General features: G+C 32.4%; 2 protein-coding genes across 2 annotated transcripts in view; one reads left to right on the forward strand and one right to left on the reverse strand.

The window, feature by feature from the left end:
• Positions 1-5,786: 5,786 nt before the first annotated feature.
• On the reverse strand, positions 5,787-15,697 carry LOC117105801 (MORN repeat-containing protein 4-like). Its single transcript, XM_033247080.1, has 5 exons — positions 15,562-15,697; positions 15,002-15,083; positions 8,664-8,778; positions 7,383-7,492; positions 5,787-7,078 (listed from the first exon to the last, which is right to left on the reverse strand). Exons 2-5 carry the CDS (start codon positions 15,066-15,068, stop codon positions 6,927-6,929), a joined length of 444 nt encoding a protein of 147 aa, XP_033102971.1. The 5' UTR covers positions 15,069-15,083; positions 15,562-15,697; the 3' UTR covers positions 5,787-6,926.
• Positions 15,686-23,060, forward strand: part of LOC117105800 — a 34,401-nt gene continuing 27,026 nt past the window's right edge. Inside the window, exon 1 of the mRNA XM_033247079.1 lies at positions 15,686-15,892. Coding sequence (XP_033102970.1) covers positions 15,718-15,892 — 175 coding nt within the window. The 5' untranslated portion in view covers positions 15,686-15,717. The remainder of the gene's footprint in view (positions 15,893-23,060) is intronic.

Below are 23,060 nucleotides of genomic sequence, written 5' to 3' on the forward strand. Positions count from 1 at the left end.
TAACCCTGAATTTGGAAACTGAACCACGAGACCACCCCAAAGGTCCCAACGGTGGTCTCGAATTGGAAGGCGAACTGTAATAACAAAGTAATTATTAGACCTGATTTTTGTATTATTCTACCTCTGTTTATTGGACCACCTTTTTCTTTCACAGAAAAATATATACAGAATTTGAACGACCTCAAAAGAATTGTGTATTCATGTATGTTTAGGCTTGGCATAGATATATCTAGATATAGAGTTACCAATGCTTCTTTTCTTATCGGCACAAAGTTCTATTTCATTTGATTTCATAAATTATAATTTATTATATTATATTATATAAAATATATATTAGATCAGAAAAATTCCTAAGAGTATTTTATTTTCTTGGGCTAATGTGTTATTTATTATAGAGTATGTTTTTTTTAAAATAAGAAATATGAAGAAGATAAAACAAGTGTGTTTAGTAATAATCTGAATCATCAGTCAATATGCTGCCCTCAATGTTACATTGTTTTTGTTCGATCAAGTATGTCATAACTTTGTTATTATCTTAATATGTTCTAATTAACTTGCCAATATTGCAAATACTAAAGCACATCAATTTTCAATTATATTGTTTTAATGTTTTTTAAAAGTAAATTTACTCTTTTGTACAAAATTCAGATATATATTAAAGCTATTCTTTCAACTGTATATATTGAAGCAAAATCGAGGATGAATTTAAAATGTAGTTTATTAGATGCAAAATTAAGTTACTAAAAAATAAAGTAATGTAAGTCTTTCATTAGTTGAGGCTCTATTAATTTAAAACCTTTTTTTTTTCTGTTGACATGAGCCGTTGTAAGATCTCTGTTGTTTGATGTTTATTTGCTATTGAACATGCTCTGACAGTCATTTTAAAATTTTATATTTAGATACAAAAAAATTGGTTGAACCCATAATTTATTGACTTTTTTTTTTCTGTTGACATGAGCCGTTGTAAGATCTCTGTTGTTTGATGTTTATTTCCTATTGAACATGCTCTGACAGTCATTTTAAAATTTTATATTTAGATACAAAAAAATTGGTTGAACTCAGAATTTATTGACTTAAAAATATGCATTCTCTTGTACCACTTTAAAATCAATCCCTATTGAATACATTATTAATTTGTATATAACCTATTAGAGGTCTATAGAATAGTATATAAATTATTATTATTCTATAGTAAATTCTTAAACAAGAAAGTATAGCTGTCATTCAAATTTGAACTTTGAACTGCCATCAGTGACCTAACCTTCTAAGCCCCTCTTAAATATTGGATCTAACATCTAAAACAACACCCATAAGTACAGTCATAATGGTGAGTCAAATGGACGAGCGGTTATGGCAGGGTTCCACAACCTACAGCCGTAATATCGGCGCGCTCGCCTATGTTTCTGAAGGTAGAACAAGTCTTAGATAAGGACTGTAAACCATAGGCCCAGTGTACACAATTGACTCGTGTGCACTTTAAAGAACCCGGTACATCTTTTGAGAAGAGTAGGGGGTTACTGCGGTCTGCTGGTCCATTCAGCCCTTGTCAATGTTGACAGACAAAAATGCACCTTGTGGCAGCTGATCGCTTATGATGTGATCCTTGGAGGAGAAGAAAGTTGTAAAATGAGTTGGTCCACACCTGTGCGCATTCCAGCCTAGTTAAAGCTGCAAGTCACAGGTTATTTCCTACCTTTACCTTTACCTTATAAACGTGTGTTCTTGGGGCATGCACATACCCCAAACTACTCCCTTTTAGAATAACATATTCTGATTGGTTAGATGGTAAGTTTGATTGACACTCCTTGAAGTTCCATTATTGGTCAATTCTCTACTTAACTCATCTGTATCATTGTCGAGTTACTTAATTTTAGTATCATTGTAAATTCACTTTAAAATGATTTTACTGTTTATCATTGTAGAATTACTTAAAAATGATTTTAATAATTTTAGTATCATTGTAGAGTTATTAAAGAAATTATTTTACTTATTATAGTATCATTGTAGAGTTACTTAAAATTATTTTACTAATTTGTTAACAAATTTTATTAAGCCAAATGTTAATTCATCTTCTCAGATTGTTCACATAATTGAAAGAAATTATGTCAACTTTTAATTACATTACAGTGTTTTATTTGCTGCAGTTTGACCAAGTTTTCTCAGTGCGAGGTGCCAGAAATAATCATTTGTTAACATTTTCATTTTCAGTGCGACTTAAAAAACCAAAAATTTAATTTGTATATTTAGATAATTTTTATAAATCAGAAAGTATATTTTTTCCTTCAACAGTTATGTATCTCATATTAGTTCAAGATAGTTGTGGTTTTGTTGCAATATGTGGAAAGATTGTATTCAGAATTAGTTGACACTCACCATTATATAAACAAACAAAAAAAAAATAAATATATATATGGACAATCATAAAGAAAAAATAAATACATAATAAAATATATGTAAACTAACACAATTGATAATATTCATATTCAGGTAGTAATTATTTCACTTGTATCCTATTTGTTTTTTTTTTTTTATTATAATATACCCAGTTTTCTTTCAATGCACCAATATGTATTTACTTTATTCAAAATATGTGAATATATCAAAGAACCATACTTGTTGGTATTTGTAAATTGGAAGTACTTTATGTGAAGTGGTGACCCTGTTGTAAAACTTATTATAATGAGTCTAATGTAACTAAATGTTAATGGTTAAGATATACATATTTAAGTCTCAATTTAAATTGAATTACCTACTTATATTTTAAGCAGTTCAGTCTTCCTGATTTGTTGAAACATATTCAACATTTTAAATGTATTAAACATTTTAAACAATATTCAATTTTCTTTCAAATTTATTCTAGTGTTACTGTCAGTTTGCCTACCAACAGTCAAAATTGTTTTAAATTTTGTGTTCTCTTTGAAATGCCTTCAAACTATCGAATCGCGGGCGGGTTGAACTCTGATGTATGCAGGCTTGCTGGATTGGGTTGTAAAATATAATTTATCAGGTCATCCTGTTGTATTGCTTATCGTAAGTCGTACTGATGCGAGTGTTGCCAAGGGGAGACTTGTTCTAGCGAACCCACCTCCCTGCAAATAATGATGATTTCAAATAAAAATAAAAATATATTTTTGGCCAATTAGCGTACCTGGCACAAAAAAATGTAAATTTCAGAAAAAAATAATAGTTTTTCTTAATTTTTATTACGTCCTCTGCTGCCTTGAAATCACTAAAGATAAGATATGCATATTTCTTCCTAATTACAGTATATAAATTTAAAGCATTTAACCATCCCATTACTACACTGTTTCATTTACCAATTTTATTTTTATTTTCTCTTCCATGTGGATGTTTTTGGGAAAACTATTTGCTAATTAAGCAAAGAGCTCTCCTCAGATGATCTTTAAAAAAATAAGTTCGTGAAACAAAGCAAAGAAACTGAACAACTAATTGCATACCTCACTGAACATTTTGTGGTTTATCATAATGTATACATGTATATTCATATATTTCACACATAGTCTTAGTTATTGTTTAGTTTTCCTCCAATCAGCAGCAAGTCTTGCTATCCATAATAATAATAATAATATAATAATAATAATATGTTAGACTTATATAGCACTTAACACCAACAAGGCCTCTAAGCACTTAAAATCATTACCCCCCCCCCATAATCTGAAATGATTAAGTTGATATCAGATTCATGTATTCAATATCTGCAGTGAAAATACAGTTAATTTTTTTCACTTTACTGAAATCTTTAATGACACTTTAAATATTTGGATAGGCTATTAGCTTGTTGATGATGTTAAACCAAAGCAGTCTAGTGGCGTATCTAGAGGGTGGGCAGGGGTGCATGCCCCCCCAAAAAATCATTGTGAAGTACTGTAGTTAAAAATCACCTCAAATCACCTTCTTTTGGGAGCTAGTGCTCCCTCACCTAATCCCTGAGCCCCACTTCACCTTTGCATTCCCCCTTCAAGATTTCAAGATACACCACTGGAGCAATCTCCATCTCTCGTCGTTAACAGCGATCACAATGTGCTTATATCTACTTCGAAAGCTTGCATGTGGATATCCTGTATTATGTCCCACCTGGGAACTCAATCTCACTCCTTTGTCAATATTGACTTTGTAATTGATACAATGAATAAACAATATTTCTTTATGGCAGGGCAGATTACTTCTGCTAAAAATTCCCGGGTGGCGTTAATACCACACACAAGGCTTAAGAAATCATGTCTGTTAAAATCCCAAGTACTATGTGTTTCATTACCCTCCCCAAAAGTATAATTTTGACATTCATTTATCATTGTTACACATAATTACCAATGTAGGTATTACTGTCCGCAAAGGGCAAAGGTGCTTGAACTATATTTTTCTCATCTCATTACTAAGTATTTGTTTTCAATTCACAGAACTTTCAAACAGATCTTTTTACTCAATACTAATTATAACTGTAATATTGAAGTCCTTCCTCTGACAAACCAACACGACCACCCCACACCTTCTCCCCAAAGTAGTAATAGGCCTACAATAATGGGTCAGTTTTATAAATCTGTCATTGAAAGTGTCATAACTTGGTCACTTTTAGTTTGGTATGAATATGCTAATTATTATGATAAAGAAGTTTTAAATAAAAACGTGCTCCTCGAAAAATTGGTATACAACAACCTTCATGAGACACTTTGTATAATCAACGTATCATCAATAAGGCAACGTCCATCATCAGTGACCCTTTTCATCCCGGCAATTCTCATTTTTGCCTCATGACATCTGGTCAACGTTACAAAACCCCATACGCATCCTGTACAAGATCAAGAGCTTCATTTTTTCGTCTGCCATTAAAGTTATAAATGCGTGGTTGCCAGCCAGAAATTAAATGTTTGTCTCACTTTAAATAGTAGATACTCGTGTTATTTAAATTATTTATATTGTGTTCATCGAGCCAATACTATTTCATTGTATGTTTACATGTACATTTGAAAATAAATTTAATCTGTATCTGTATTTGCCCACAATTATATTAGTACATCAGTTTTAAGGATAGCAGAAAGACAGTTTTCAAGTCCCAACACATTTTTCATTTATTTTGTGTGGAACTAATAACTCTTTAACAATTAAATTCAATATTTAATTTATTTAACAGGGAGATAAACCCTTTAAATGAACTGACAATTGAAGATTTTTTGTCTGCAAGCTAAAAATGTTTTTGATCTGTCTTTGGAATTCTTTTAAAAAAGCAGTGATATTTTTAATTAACCTCAAAGTCGATGAGACATTAACAAGTTAAAAAGAACAGGAGTGGTTTTAGCATCATCATTTTTCTTTGAATTGTCCAGTCACTGTCCTGTGTGTTTAACAATGAATTCGTTGACTCATTTACCTTGTGTTAGTAAAGTGATAGAATTTTAAAAATCATGTCCAATTTTGGTCTTGTTCTGATAAACAGAAGTTCCGGTTGAGTTGGCAAGGAAACATTCCGCTAAATTGGAGATTCAATTTTGTCCTGCTGGATATACTAGATCTCTTTCCACAATGCGCTACACTATCACAATTTATCTCTTTAAGATGGAATGTAAATTTAAAGACACTCTGCACGAGAAAGAGTGTTTCCATGTTTATAACACAGAAAGTATGAAATACAGCAATAAATTAGTCATTACAATATTTTCATTGAACGATTTACTGCCAGTTTTTTTCAATTTTTTTTTTTTTGAGTTAAGATCAACGAAAGCATGTTCTCGACTATTACAACTGGTCCCATAATGCAAATTTGATCTATGTTCAATCACTTGAATATCTGTTTATTGACTATTTACTTACACGTGACAATGTAAATACAACAAACATTGGTGTCGAGGACAAAAGCTTAACACATATGTATGACAAATGTTATTAATTTAATATTACACTTTATTATTTTAAAAATAGCAAAAACCATATAAAAGTACATTTTTTGAAAGACAATGTAATGTCTGTACACAGTATCACATTTTAAGTAAATAAATTTTGTGCTACTTTATACAATGCCCATATATGGGCATGATATCATATTAACTCACATTTGGGCAAATCATATAATTTTTGTCAATAAAATTTATAGTGTGGAACAGAGAGTAAAGAATATTACACAATCAAAATCAAACATTCTTGCCTTATAACATATACTTTTGTTTTGTAAATCAGCAAAATTGATGTTTATGTCAACTAAAATTTTGTGTTGAGAAGAAATTAAAGTTTGTGTCCAAGCTGATCCTCAAAATACAGGGTAATTTAGAATAATGTGTAACTTACACCCAAGAGGTACACACATGATTTGTATTTTGTCTTAAAACAACATCTTTACCTAAAATTTAGATGAATATTTTTGAGTAGATTTTTGGTGGGTACAAGACTGTGGTTCAACGCAGCCTAGTTCCACAGATCACAGGCATCATTTAATATCTATACTCAGAGTAATTAATCACTCATTTACAATCCAAATATTTTGAGGCTCAAAGACTGTAAGCTAGTCCCCAGGAGGGGGAATAAACTTTGCTCTGTGTCTAGACTACAGCCCATAGTTCCTTCCCCTTTCAAAGTCCCCGGGGATAAAAACCAGGCCTACAGCGAATGATTTCTCTCCAAATACGTTCCCAAATTGAAGATAGTGACTTAATGACTAAGCAATGTAAAGCAGTCATAAATCATTTTTTTAAATCATTGTCAAAAGATATAAAAAAATATGCTTTCAGAAGTCAAAACATAAAAACCTCTAATATCCAATGGTTTATCACTTAACTACATTATCTTCTAAAAGTTAAGTAACATGAATTCTAATTTGATTGATTTCAAAAACGATGTGTTTAATGGAATGCTACATTATTGATAACAGTTATATAATAAAATATAAAAATGTATATAAGTAAAACTTTCACTGGGATTTAAGATACATGTATTGCTCTTGCAGCAGCTGCATTTTGCCTGGCCTTAGCAACCACTTGGTTACACTTTTGCCGTTCCGCCATTCGGTTGCCCTCCCATATGCCTTCGTTGCGTGGCATACCATTAGTCCCATCAGCAAACGTTAGTAGACCTGAAAGAAATAATTTGTAAATTCAATGATAATGTAGATTGTAAAAGATTGTCTGCAGTAGTATAGTATGCTTCACTGCTTTTATTTTAACAAAATTCTAAATCTCTAAATTAATATTTTAATATTATAATCAAAGATCTCAATTCAGTTGGGTCCATTGATTCTACAACTATGTCACATGACTACATGAGGAAGTCATGTGACAATCATGTGATAGTCATGTGACAGTGATAAGTATTCACTCTGATTATACGAACAGGATCTACAAGAAGAAGTGAATTATGTATGCAGTAATGTTCCATACCTCCCCCTTGTACACAGCCTTGCACGAATTCTCCCTCAAACACCATGCCATCTGACCGAGTGAACACCCCCATTCCATGAAACTTCCCCTGAACAAATTCACCTTCATATCTACAAAAAAAAAAAAAATCTAATAATAATAATAATGATAATATATAGTAATGTATTGTATATAGTAATGTACTGCAAACATTAATATATATTATTACTTCAACATGCAAACATCCTTCAAACAATATTTAATAATAATAATAATAATAATAATAACAACAACAACGGAAGTAACTGGCACAGTGGTACGAGTCTGTGCTTCTGATCGATGGATCAAGGGTTCAAGCCAGAGGCAAGTCACTTGTCTAGTCTTGGGAGAGTTTTTTTTAACGCTGTCTCTCTCCATGCAGACTATAAAAACAGCTTAAATGCCAACGACCTGATTGCTGCCATCCTACCGTGGCTGCAACATTATGGAATACTCCCCCAGGGAGCCCAGTATGTGTTTGATCCAATGACTGAAGTGTGTAGAGGCCTTGACAATATGTGCTATAAGAGCGACATTGAGCAGCATATCATATTATAATTATCATTAACGTATACTTAGTTCTTGTATAGTTATTTCAACTACATTTATAGTAAAATGTAGAAGCAATTGTTTACCCAAGATATTTGGATCCTCAATAAAACTGAAGTCCTGTCGTATTTACATTGTTAATAAAGAATAATTCTGTCTCTTTAAATGAATATGGTAATCCAATATACATCAGAGAGGAGATTGGACTCAAACCCATAAGAAAAGCTTTCATCATTTATGCATCCATAATTTGACATACTGTACCATATTTATTTGAATACAAACCCCAGGGCATTTATTGTTGAAAAGGGGATGTTTATTCGAGGGAGGCGTTCATTTTTTTGGTATAAAATGGATACGTATAATACACTGAAATAAATGCCCCTTAATTTCACTGTAAGTGGTACAAGAAGACATAATTACTGTCAAAATGTGTTATTGGGTGATCTTATTGATTCCAACCAGGTTAACAAATGTAATTTTACTGGAGTAAAACATCAATAGAATATATTTAAAATGATTTTGCTTCCATTAGTTTACAGTCATTTAAGGAGCGTTTATTCGAGAAAAAGATAAATTCCCCGGGGTGCTTAATCGAGGGAAGTATTTATTACAAATGAGGCTCTGGAGGGGGGCATTTATCCGTGGGGGATGTATATTTAAAGTGGGGGAGTTTATTCAAATAAATACAGTAAATACCTTATGATTTCTCACCTTGAACCGTCGCTAAAAACCATGACCCCTGTTCCACTGCTGAGGCCGTGTTCAAAATGGCCAGTATATGTTGATCCATCACGTAACCTCAAATGACCGACACCATGTCTCTTACCTGAAAAAATTAGCATTCACTTTCATCGTAATGACAACGGTATAAACTGGTCGACAAAATTCCAGACTTGATTAATACTAACTTTATAAAAATGAAATGAATAAAAGCATATTTTAATAATAGAATATTAATACAGTAGAACCCCTCCTTTGGAACATCTTTATTAAGGGGACACATCAAAATGAGGAAAAGGGGACACTTTTTTTTGGGTCCCAAAGGTGTCCCTTAATAGGGGTTCTACTGCATAATTTTAACAAAATAATACTAATTAACAGATGCTTACCATATAATTTCAAAACAAAATTTAATGACAAAAAGGATCAACGTTTCGGGTCCATCTTGGAACTATTTTCAAGATCAAATTATTTAAAAAAAATAAAAAAATAAAAAATCTTAAGTCAATTCTTTTTGTCATTAAATTTTGTTTTGAGAAAATAATACTAATGGTATTAAAATATTAATAAAACAAATAATATTTGTAAAAATTAATACTGAAAATAATATTTAAATGTTCAATTGCCTGCCAGATATTCATTTATATCTTTGATTACTAAACTTCTTCATTTATTTCTTCATTTATTTTCTCATAAACTATTTATAGCTTCTTTTTAATGAACAAACACATTTTATACCAGATTACACATGACATTAAGTAGTTAACCAAGGAAAGCCAACAATTTTTTTTTTTTTTTTCTAAAATAGATTCTAATTGGGCAATTTAATCAGCATGGACATGACACTAGGCTAAAATAAACCAATGAGATCGAATCTTTCATCAAGCATGAAGGCTCCAGGAAGTTGGCAATCTTTTAGGTAATCTGTTACTTGCGGACAATGATTCATGTGGATGCCATGACAATGACTTTGTTTTTGTAAACTATTAAAATCAATTTAATATTAACTAGCCCCGTAACTAGCATTTAGCACCTGTTATGTCAGCATCCAATTACTCTACATTACTTCAAATATGTAACTAAGTTTCATCATTAGCTATATTTAACCTACAGTAAAATGATGAAGCAGTGGCCCAGGGGTTTAAGGACCCCCCATCAGACAGATCTCAAGTCCCCCGCCCCACTGGCCAGAGCTTGTCAGGCAGTTGGACCAAAAAAAATAAAAAATAAAAAATAGGCCTACACCAAGCCAAGTGAAGGCCGGAACTGACTATGAGAGTGCCATCTGGCGATTCAGAGGTCCCTATTTAAAAAAAATCTCATTTGGTAGGAGGAACCCCTCCCAAACCCTCCCCGGCTAGGTCATAGTTGTCCTTATCTCACTCAGCCCCCATGTCGGACAGCTTAGCCCCCTCCCCCAACCACCAGAAAACATCCTACAGTCACCACTGTGATGAAAGTACATAAACAATGATAATGTGTACTTTTGGGGTTTTTCTGTAATAATTGGGGAAGAGGGTTTAGTGCTGCGATTTCCATTCAGATTGTAAACCTCGTTGTCGAGGGTTTGAACCACACACTGACCATTCTCGGCCGGCAATGCTTAGTAACCCCAGCTTGCACTGTTGATGGTTTGTGAACTGGCTGACGCTATGTTTCAGCCCTAGGTGCGAATAGTTCATGGCTTATAAATTAAATATTGTAGCCGCCTTTCATAAATATTGATGGTAACATCAGGCCTGATATACCAAGATATACAAAAAAAAAAAATTGTTAAATATATACGTAATGTTACATTAAATATAAAGATTTGTCTTCAGCTATTTTCTACACAGTATTATCTCTGCCTCTTATACACATCTAGATGTGTATAAGAGACAGGATTTTGCTTCCATTAGTTTACAGTCACATGAAGGCTCCAGGAAGTTGGCAATCTTTTAGGTAATCTGTTACTTGCGGACAATGATTCATGTGGATGCCATGACAATGACTTTGTTTTTGTAAACTATTAAAATCAATTTAATATTAACTAGCCCCGTAACTAGCATTTAGCACCTGTTATGTCAGCATCCAATTACTCTACATTACTTCAAATATGTAACTAAGTTTCATCATTAGCTATATTTAACCTACAGTAAAATGATGAAGCAGTGGCCCAGGGGCTTAAGGATCCCCTATCAGACAGATCTCAAGCCCCTCGCCCCACTGGCCAGAGCTTGTCAGGCAGTTGGACCAAAAAAAAAATAAAATAAAAAGTAGGCATACACCAAGCCAAGTGAAGGCCAGAACTAACTATGAGAGTGCCATCTGGCCATTCAGAGGTCCCCATTTAAAAAAATCTCATTTGGGAAGAGGAACCCCTCCCAAACCCTCCCCGGCTAGGTCATAGTTGTCCTTATCTCACTCAGCCCCATGTCGGACAGCTTAACCCCCTCCCCCAACCACCAGAAAACATCCTACAGTCACCACTGTGATGAAAGTACATAAAAAATGATAATGTGTACTTTTGGGGTTTTTCTGTAATAATTTGGGAAGAGGGTTTAGCACTGTGATTTCCATTCAGATTGTAAACCTCGTTGTCGAGGGTTTGAACCACACGCTGACCATTCTCGGCCGGCAATGCTTAGTAACCCCAGCTTGCACTGTTGATGGGTTGTGAAGTGGCTGATGCTATGTTTCAGCCCTAGGTGCGAATAGTTCAGCTTATAAATTAAATATTGTAGCCGCCTTTCATAAACATTGATGGTAACATCAGGCCTGATATACCAAGATATACAAAAAAAAAATTTAAAAAAAAAAATTGTTAAATTTATACGTAATGTTACATTAAATATAAAGATTTGTCTTCAGCTATTTTCTACACAGTATTATCTAAAATTTAAAAAATGTTGGTATGACAGGGGCACCAATTTGGAAAAATCTACATCTGGGAGATCTGTTTATCTAAATATATTTTGCTGTGGTGTGATACCCACTGGTGCTGACTTTCGAGAGACAATTGATAATAGTTAGAGATTCTTGCTTGCTCCCCAGGTGTGTGGAAGACATTCCTCCCCCCCCCCACCCCGGAAGTTTTTGAGTGGTTGGGACAGAGGAGTGATAAGGATTTGCTGGTAACAAACAATGAGGTGTTGCAGAACCTACGTACGGTATACAATGAAGCAACAGAAAAATTACATTCATTATATGAATATAACAACACCTGAGAATACCTGGCCTCATCAACATATCATATTTTTCATTGTTGTTTATTGTTTTCTATATATATGTATAGTATGTTTCATTGTTGTTTATTGTTTTTTTCTGTATATTTGTGTTGCCATGAGAAAAACCAATTTTGGATTTTAATTTGACAATAAAGCTATCTTGTATCTTGTATATGAAGAGTGGAAATGTATTTTGGGTGGAAGATGTGCAAAAAAAAAACAAAAACAGAAATTAAATGCTTAATGATCGATGTAAATTGCTTCAACACAAAATGTTTGGGACAAGACCAAGCTCCTAAGGGGTGGGGGAGGGGGAAATTAAAACAACTATTATATAATGAAATAAATGAAATAATAATATGAATCATGTATAATTAACACATAATTTAAATATACAATTTATAAATATATCAGTTTATTAAAGAACTTATTTTAGAAATTAATCAATTTAAAATTTAGAATTAATTTGAAATTTGTATTGGATTAAGCTAGGTAAGGAGATTTTTAATTTCCTGTGTAAATTAAGAATGCTTAATGAAGTGGCAGTGACTAAGATTAGGATACATCACTCATAATGTTAATTGAAATATGAATAATATATAAAAGCTACAAAATAAATTTTTTTAAAACCCCCCACAAGACCGTGAGTGAGATGGACAAAAAATATCTTTTCTACATTTAACAGCATTAAAGCCTCACAACGCTCTATAAATTAGCGCAGAATTCCCACAGATGTAGTAACCACTTGATGAGTGGGGGGGGGGGGCAATTGTGGTATATCCACCCCCCCCCCCAAACCATTGGAAATGTTTGAAGCAAAAAACTACGCTCAAGTAATTAAAAATTATCTCATATGACTTTATTTTGCGGGCTATTTTCCCATCACTTAACCATTGAGCTTACTACAGGTAATTCACCTTCACGCTCCCCCCACCCAACGTTTTTCAAAAGTACAGGAAGTATACCACGGGGAAGGGGGGCAACTATACACATTTACTTCAACTGTGTTATTATGATGATATTGAGTTCCATTGTGTGTGCAAAATATATTCATAATCTAATACTAAAATTGCTGACCAACATAAAAAAAATCAAAATATGATTGATAATAACATGTGCACAATGTAGATGTCCAGTTATACATTAATGAGTCACAGTGACAAAGCAACAGGACTTAGCAGAGCATTAGGAATGATAACAAAGCCTTGGAAAGGCTTATTACTAACTGCACCTGTTTACAGTACATTACACAAATAATTACTTAAAAAAACTTGCAGATATAAAAAGCATGTTTGCATTTTTATTGATCTGATGCATATGAAGTCTGTATATCTGGATTTCAACTAAAAAAAAAAAAATCAAGTTCGCATAAATAATAACTCTTATAATAATTCCAATGGTTAATTTGCTTAATAATACTTAAAAAAGAATAAAATATATTTAATTACGTTTTAGTATGCTTTTTTCGGCCACCTAGAGTCCCATAGCCATTAAAGAGCTTTTAAATTGGAGAGCTCACAGACAGAGGTAAGAGCCAGCCTATAAAAGTCCCTTCCTGAGCAGAGCCCCTCTTTTGAATTACTGGATCTCCCCCCCCCCCTGTAATCTGTTGTCTAACAAATAGAGCTGTCCCGACACAGTTGAGAGGAATTCCTGCTTGGGACCCTGTTACATCCAATGGTGTAATTCTTGTGTTAAATTTAGGAGACAATCTTTCTGATCTTTTTCCGAAGAGTGTACTGCATTCTCTAACAATCACATGTGAAATATTTCACACAGGATCAGCAGCTTTAACGGGCGATGGCGTGCTATATTTCCACACAGTACTTGCATCCCAGACCTCGAAATGAAACACAAGAAATTCAGAATGGTACCAAATGTGGGACAAAGTAGTGGTAAAGATCTCCACTGTTTTAAGCACATAAACTGAACATAAAATATGAAGTGCGGGGTGGTTGTAGATATGTGTTTGTACGTGTGTACGGTATCAACAATATCTGTATATGCACATTAGAATGGTTTTGAAAGAGAAATTAAATTGATTGATTTTTTGGTACAGTACCAACATTAGTTTATTTCAAACTGTCTTTGTCATATCAATACATTAGGCCATGTATAATAAAACAATTGGTTAGCATCCTTATGTTATCAATTTTCATGGTAGGGAGGGAGGTTTTTTTTTTTTTTTTTTTTTTTTTTTTTTTTTTTCCAAAATAAAAAAATTTTTTTTTTTTTTTTTTGCATCGAACATGAAAAAAGAGATTCGCAAGGAAAAACAGCAAAAAAAGAAGAATAAAACAACAGAGACCAAATTTACATACAAGCAGCTATAGCAATCAGAAACTTTACCTATGAATAACAACGCAATTATCTCTATGTATTATCATGCACAATTCACTCCTCAACACAACAGGCATCATGGATACCATTTGTGGCTACAGTATAGGCCTATAGAACAACAGTAGAGCATAGAACTGCAAGCGGACTGGCTAGTGTGCGGACGGGTGGTAAACACACCTATAATTGAGTTTGTGAGTGTATTGTAAAAAAAAAAAAAAAATCGGGTCGGTGGCCTTTTTGATGGTAGGGAGGGGATGCTAACCAATAATTTTATTTTACATGGCCTTATTACTATAATATATATAAAGGTTTATTTTTTGTGAAACTCTCTATATCAACTGTTAAGATATGACTGGTTTGAAAATAAACCATCATGATTTGTAATCTTGACCCTTCACTGGCTCCCCGTTAAACAACAAATTGTTTTCAAGATCCTCATTTTAACATAAAGCTTTATTATTTTCTCGTCCATCTTATATCACTCAACTAGTTTCTCGATATGTTCCATCTCGCCGCCTTTGTAATTCTGACAAATCATTGCTATCTGTTCCTTGTGTTCATTTGTTAAAGACTTGTCTTCCCTAGATTCTTTCAAAATAAACCTAAAGATTTATTTGATCACCGAACTTCAGGGTACAATGCGCCTTTGATCATATTTTTGGAATTGGCGCAATATAAATGTTTGACTGATTGAAAAAGTGATAAACCACCAAAAATAAAATTATTAAAATTTATTCAATCATGTAAGAATTATTGGCCACATTGTAGGCCAGTATTCCATACCTTCAAGCCATTCTCCTCTATACTCATCTCCTTCGGGGTATGTGTAGGTTCCTTGTTTTGAGGTCATGATGAAAAATATACTCTATAAAGAAAATATGAATATTATTAATTTAAAAAATAAACCTAGATGTATTTTATATAATAATATACTGTCTTCAATTTATTCAGCTGTACCGTACATTTTTATTTCACAACACAGAAAATTAAAATAAAAATGAGAAGGCTATAAAAATAATGACACAAAAGAAAAGACAATAAAAACATTCCCTCCTCAGTGAAAATTGATTACACACACTACACACAAAGAGGTATTTTTCCATGGTAATATGAAACATTTAACAGCTAGGCCTAGGCCCAATCACTAAGCTCACTACCCCTCAAGCAGGTTCATAAGAATAGCTAATTCAGTACCACCAGAGGCCTACTGGCTGCTGCTCATGTAGTGTAGTCTTTGCCAGCATTTGGCCTAGCCTCTAGGCCTTAGGTCAAATCTAAAAAACTAGGGTTGACGGAGCACTTAAAAATTAGAATGTTAAATAAAACGATGATCAGTGACTTACCCGCTATACTTCAACTTTGGTGTAAATGTGCTTAAAATTTGTGACACAGGTGACAACTTTTGGGCGTTATTGATTAAAATTTATCACCGAAAAAGCGTCGCTGACTCAACCACTTCCGGGTCTATTTTGGTAACAAATTTGACTCGCGATGTAAACATGACCCAAAGGAGGGTGGTCACATTTGATGATGACGTAATAGGCGTACATAGAGAAACGACCACACGAAAAATGGCAGCTTCCGTCTCGTGTGGTAACTACCGCTGTCTCCAAGAAAGAAAACAGCTTCGGAAAGAACTCGAAAAGTCAAGAAAACAATTTATCAGTTCAATAGGTAAGTACTGAAGATGCATTTTGTGCTTTTTCAATGTCGTTTGCGCGATTATTTTACGAGTAATCAGTCAATAACTGTATGGGTAAATTTGGTGGGTCCAGCCAGTGTCCGTCTAGCGAGCACTGTTTTTGTCTGCGAGTGTCCTTCGGCTGTTCTTGTTATTGATTATACTCCCTACTGTCTTATAACTATTATCGATTCTATATTACGAGTCGAACTGCTTAAGTGATCTAAAGTAACTCAACTTACGTAATTTCAACATAAAATTTTACTATTCATTAAATTTACCGTATATTTACTTCTTTAAATATAAGCACTTGACCATCAAATTTGAGTTTGATTCTGATTTACATTCGTTTATTGTATTTATATGAATCTCATCATTGGCCTAGCCTACCTAGGCTCTGAAGTAAACTATTTTTAGTTTGATAAACTGAAGAGAAGGTATACTGTCACTGTAAATTAATGTTAAGATTAGAATTCTAAATTTACAAAGAATTCTAAAGAACGGAAAAAAACAAACCTGTAGTAAAAATGTTTAATTTCAAATTTTCAAACAAAATATAACTCTACTACTTTAGTAGAAGTACTGCATCCTCACATTGGACAGTTCTGTTCCAACAATACAAATATCAACATTATTATACATTTTATAATAAAAATAATAATAATAGTAACGGTCATTTATATAGTGCCTTTTCCTTTTGTTACAAAGCATTTGTATCATACACAAAGGAATCTTACTGTAAATCTGCTTAAAAATACAGGCTATTTAAAACTATTTTTATTTTGATTAAATAATGGCGATAAATTTAAATGGCAAAATAATTTGCAAAAAATCTTCAGGAATTCGCCATCCGTCTCCACTCTGGTGCAATCCGGACGTCTATCTAGGAGACTAGGCAAAGGAATGGGTAACACGTTTTATTACACATTTTATGTCTTGTATTCCTGATGCCGGACAACCATAGTGGCCTCCCGGATGGACTTCTACGGATTGAGGGTCCAGAACCATTCCAACCCCCTCTCTTTAAAATTTGTTACTTTCATAAAATCATCATTCATTACTGATTAAACCACCCAAGTAAAATGATGTGAAAAATTGTATTAATTTATTCATTCCATTAATTTCATTCATCTCATGTTAATCATTTTGTCATTTCCCTCTGGCCTGTTATTAATTCGATGATTTAAGTAGCATATGTTTCACCTTTACAAGTTAAAAAAATAATCTGAAATCTAATACTCACTAGTATAAATTTTTTTAAGTATTACAGATGGAAGTTCTCATAGTGTTTATTCAAGTAATAATTTTTTTAATGAAAAATATTTTTTGCTTACCATCCAAATTGAAAGTGAATAAATTAGATAGTGATAATTAGATTTTTGATGAATATTTCAATTGCCTTTATTTGGATTAAAAAATCATGTAGTGTTTCATGGAAAAAGCTAGTAGATTAGATTGCAGTTCATACCAATCTCCTGTTATTCTCTGTCATGTGACATGCCTAAATATGGTCACGATGACATCACATCATGACCATACCTGTATATAGGCACATCATGACTATATATGGGCATACAACAGTTTTGATAGTGTGGACAGGACTGTAGGCAAGTTTTTTTCTTGCTTTGGGAAGCAGCGGCCGTCAGCAGGTATCGACATTTAGGCGAGACTTTTTTAATAACTTGTTTCGCGAACTTATTTTATATAAGATCATCAGTGGAGGGCAGGAAAAAATCAAAATAAAATTTTGTTTTCTTATTTAGCAAATAGTTTTGCCAAAAACATCCAGACGGAGGAGAACATTAAAATAAAGTTTTATTGGTGAACGTAAACAGTGTAGTTTTAGTTTTTTTTGTTTTTTTGTTTTGTTTTTTTTCAGTGCAGTGTTGTGTATTCAACTGTTTTTAGTTGCAAATAAAGTATATTGTATTGTAGTAATTCGATGGTTAAATGCTTTAAATTTATATAATTAGGAAGAAATATACATATCTGATTTTGGAGAATTTAGTAGTGCAGCGGAAAAACATTCTTCTGAAACATCATTTTTTTGTGGCAGTGCGTACCAGGGGCTTAGCCAGAAAAATGGAATAGGCCGTCCAAAATAGAAGCCAGTGGGGATGGCCCTGAGCCACACCCCCTCTGAAACATATGAAAAAGACTTGAAAATTTTTATTTTTTAAATTTTTTTATTTTTTTTTGTATTTTTATTTGAAATTTTTATCTCATCTTATATATTTATTGTGTTTTGCGACCTACTCGATAGAGATTTGAATCTCTTTTTGGGAAGCCTGCCTCCTTTTTGTCTGTTTTTTTGGTGTGTTCTTATTGTAATCTGTTGAGGGGAATAAATGAATTGAATTTTAAGGTGCTTAAATGTTGGAAATTTGTCTTCAAAGGAATAGTGTTGAATTACTGTAGCTACTGTATCACAAAGATCTTATACGTAGATTGTGTACGGCTACGGTATTTCTAGGCTATGCAGATGCATCTTCATCTCTCGCTTTAGTCTAGTGAAAATTCTACTCTTGGCCTATGTACTCTGAATCGGGAAATAGGCCTAGACCTTCTGTATTTTTTTGACTAATAAAATTTAACTTGTGACATTAACAACAAATTTTCTTTACAGTATTTCATGAATTATTTATAACCAGAGAGTTACGAACACCAACAATATGATTGTGTTTGCGGACCCACGTGCATGCGAACCGTCCATTTTCCAGCGGGGTGTAAATGTTTTTAACACGACGCATGTCGTAAGTGAACTGTCCACCGGGTAGGCAATGGTTAAGCCTTAATTTTTTGGGAATCCCCACCGAATATTGGTATGAAAACAACGTATATTCAATCAATAAATGTTGTTTTTATCAATAAGTATGATTTAGCTTTAGTTTAGTGTAACATTCGATAGATTTGAAGAATATAAAGAATTTGCTAAAGGTAGACCAGGCCCAATTAGGCTAGGCAGAGCTGATTACGCCAAGCCGTCCAAGCCGTCATGGTAAAACTAGCTGTCCTAAATAATTTTTGGCCGTCCAAAAGAAGGCAGGATGGTTCGCTGGCTAAGCCTATGACACGTACACTAATTGGCCAAAAATAAAATTTTATTTTTATTCAAAATCATCATTATTGCTGAGCAACGGTTTTGCTACAAGGTATAAAAAAGCTAATTTTTAATGTTTACTGTACTATTTTTTTTTTTTTTAGAGATACCCTGAGTATCTCTTTGGTGCTATGTTCATTGATGAAATTTTAAATATTGCCAACATTTATCAAAAGTTGTATAAACAAAACCTATAATTTAAATTTAGTCTTTATATTATGAAATTAAATGGTTATTGTTTTTTTGTTTATCTAGGAAACAGGATGTAAATACTGAATGATTATCATGGTACTTCAAAATTATGTAAATAAAAGATTCAAGATTGTATTATTAGATAAAAAAATTTGTTGGGTATTAGGTTTGTACGGCAGCATTTCAGAATTACAGACTCGATTTGGTTATATTTGGCAGAAGAACTACAGTATAACAAGACACTCAAACATATCCGATACCTGTATTTTACATGGATTTTTGGCACAAAGCAAGTATTTGTTATGCACCTGGATACTCTGCAAATTCATCTTTTTATCAATAACCTATTTTTATCAGTGGTTGTTGTGAATGATTTGTGTACGCACGTCTCTTGATGGATAGCACCGTGTGATTAAACGGTAGTCAGCAAATATTATTCTCAGATGTGTTTTAAGCCTTAGCAATGCCAAAGCTAAATAAATGCGTCAACCGAAACAGTTGAAGGAATAAGAACTCAGCCTCAAGTCTCAGTACAGTCATTTAGTATTTGCATTCACCATGCTATGTGCTAAACCCTATCCCCTGCCTTTAATTATAATGTCCAGTATATACAGTATTTATTTATTTAAGTATTTGCTGGTACAGTATGCACTTCCCCTGTCCCCATTCTGTCTCTCCCTGCTGTTGTGTTCTGTCTCTGGCTAAATTTCTGGACTTCTGTAGAAGTTGGCCTACTTTGAGACCATCAGTCATTTTCTACATCAGCAGTATAGTAGACTTGACCTATATTTGTTTTTTGTGACTCGTTCAATCATGTAATCAATCAATCAATCAATCAATCCAATCAATTAATTAATCAGTCAATCAAAATAAAAAATACCTAATTATAAGTTATTGTCTCAATGTGTTGTATGCTATTGAGTTGTATGTGTATGTTAATTTGTCAAATCATATTTTGACATTTTTTTATCTTTTTGAGACGTTCTTCAAATTCTTGAATTTTTAGCTGATAGTAGATTTAATTTTCTTCCCAAGTTTGGGAAGCATCTTGGCATCTATATTGTACTGCACTTTTAATGTACAGTACATTACAATATTGTACAGTATAACAAATCTAATTGTGCTAGATTGTTTTTTTTTTCTTCTATTCCAAGTCTTCTACTTAACACAATTTGTAATGTGCATTACATTTCTTTATTAGATAATCTGTTTCATATTTTACCTTGTAAACTCTTTGCAATTTTGTAACAGTTGTGCATTGGTGTCAAAGAAATAGAGACAGACATTGACTTGAAAGGACAAATAAACCTTTTTTGTAGTATCAGTGACTGAATATACTGTACTTTACTGTATAATGTTCTTTCAATTGATAATCTTCGTTAGAAAATAAAGAGATTGGTCATTAAGTTCACAATCATTTAGATATTGTTTTTCTTCTAATTAATATATAAAGAAATTTTTAGACAATACAAACAGATTAATTTTGGCAATATCAAATAATTGACTGTAAATGTTTGGTTATTATATTTGTCTACACATGAAAAACTTACTTGCAATTTTCCTTATGAGAATTAAACTCTAGTAACGAACAAGTGCATTGTTTAGTAAGAGCAAAGCTACATTTACACCAGACACAATAACCACATGTCAACAACATGATCATCGTGTCATTTATATTCTTCAACACTGAACTCATTTTTGTCGTGTTCACTGTTGTGTCGTGTCGTTATCGTGTCTAGCGTAAATATAGCTTTATACCAAATACTAAATTTGGACTGAATTGTGGATATTAGAATTTTCAAAGTTCGCTTACACTGTAGTGTCCATGAAATAACAAGTACTCCTTTCTATGTTTTCTACCCATATGCCTTGTATTAATGCTTATCGATTATTTACACATACTGATACTTTTAGTACAATTGATTTATAACTTTAAATACTATATTTTTGAAGACTGTCTTTGTTGTTTAGCAGTAATTTCATGTACATTTTACCTTGTAACACCCTGTGAAATAATTATTTGAAAGTCACCCAATATCCAGACTCATACTGGCATTGAACTTCAATTTGTAATTCTTGTGAAGGTCAAAGGTCAGGTGCGGTTATGATATCCAAAAATCTTGATTTGAACCCTATAATGAGTCATTGACTTTAAAAATGCAAGGCGTATGTTGTCAATGATCTGCTTTGTTTCTTGTGAAGATTACTTTTCATTCAGTTCCTATTTTATAATATTCAGTTACAGTATGTCATTTGAAGAAAAAGAAAATATCACAAAAACCCCTAAGGATTTTTGTATAAAGTATAACATAATATAAAAATCTCTGCAATTTTAATAAAAATGTCCATATATATTGCATTCTACAATTTTTTTATTTAAGATTTATAAATTTAAATAAGCCTAAGCAAACTACTCATTATAATGTCACATTTTAAAATTCAGAACAATTTTTGTGGTTTTAGTGTGATGGTAGGCATTTACAGTAAGCTATTGTAATTGATGATTTTTTTTTTATCACTCAAGATTCAAGATAATTGATTATAGTAAATATTTATTAAATGGAACATCAGATGAATTAAACAAAACTAGATATAATAATTGTAGTTTTACTAAATTAAACTTAAGTTGGAATGCAGTTTAGCAATTGAGCCTGGATGGACATGTTATTTAATGGCCATTTTACAATTTAAACCTGAGATCTCATTTACAATCAGTCTCTTTACCACTAAGCTACATGGCCTATCTGGCATAATAAGTCATATTGTATTAATTATATCTCTCTGTATAGCATAGAACTTAGAAGCAGATCACAATATATTTTTTTAATGCCTGGATATTCATATCAAAGGGGGAGAGAGTGAGGGAGACATACGGTGAGTGACTACAGTAATACTGTGTAGGCCTACAATCAGTGGCAGTTGACATGCTATGAAAATCTTTGTATTTTAATTGTATAATTAGAGAAAATATACAGTATTCTCTATTCTGAATGATATGTACAGTAATTAGATTATGATTTTGAAAGATTGTAGAATAATCTTCAATAAGATATATTTTAACTGAAAATTAGGTATTTTATGATTATCCATTTCAAGATATTGTACAATGTTTGTACTTTGTTTTTTTTCTTAGTTATTTTTAGATATGAATCTTTTTTTCAGTTTATTATAACATTTAATGAGAACTTTTGTAGGTATAATAATACCCAATCAATTTATTTCATACCATATTATTTGGAAACCCAAAGGCTGAATTACATTAGGTAAAATTCATATTTAGTGTACTGTATTACTATTTCATTTTAGGAACAGTACAAATTTTACCATTTTAACTAAATCAATTAATACAAATATAACATTTATCTAAATACAGATTTGTTGATTTTTGGGAAACTTCACTAAAAAGTACATTTTGTAGCTGGTTCCATGATTTTTATTATATATTTTTTATACCATCATTGATATAATAAAAGCTTTTACAGGGCTTCAATTATAATTTTATTGTGTTGCCTTGATTTATGTTCCAAAAATAATGTTTTAACACGGAAGTATTTTTTGTCTTTCATTATTATTACTGGCTACTTCCTTGTTATGGTTTCAATTTTAGACCTTTATAATACACAGGATTGACCTCATAAATAAGGACCTTGCAGGGGGAGGGTGGCCAATTATTCTACTCAGCTTATCATCATGGCGAAATGCCCTCAAATGAGATACCCTTTGTCATACGGCACAAAAGAAATTATGCATGCAGTGACTCGAAATGGATCCTTAATTTGCTATGTTTCATCTTGCAGAAATTTAATATTTCAGATTTATATTAATGATATTTTGTACATGTAATTTGATGATTGTTGATATTATATTGT

The sequence above is a fragment of the Anneissia japonica genome, unplaced genomic scaffold, assembly GCF_011630105.1.
Source record: "Anneissia japonica isolate Jap-2015-1 unplaced genomic scaffold, ASM1163010v1 scaffold287754_len4335492_cov202, whole genome shotgun sequence".
Lineage (NCBI taxonomy): Eukaryota > Metazoa > Echinodermata > Crinoidea > Comatulida > Comatulidae > Anneissia > Anneissia japonica.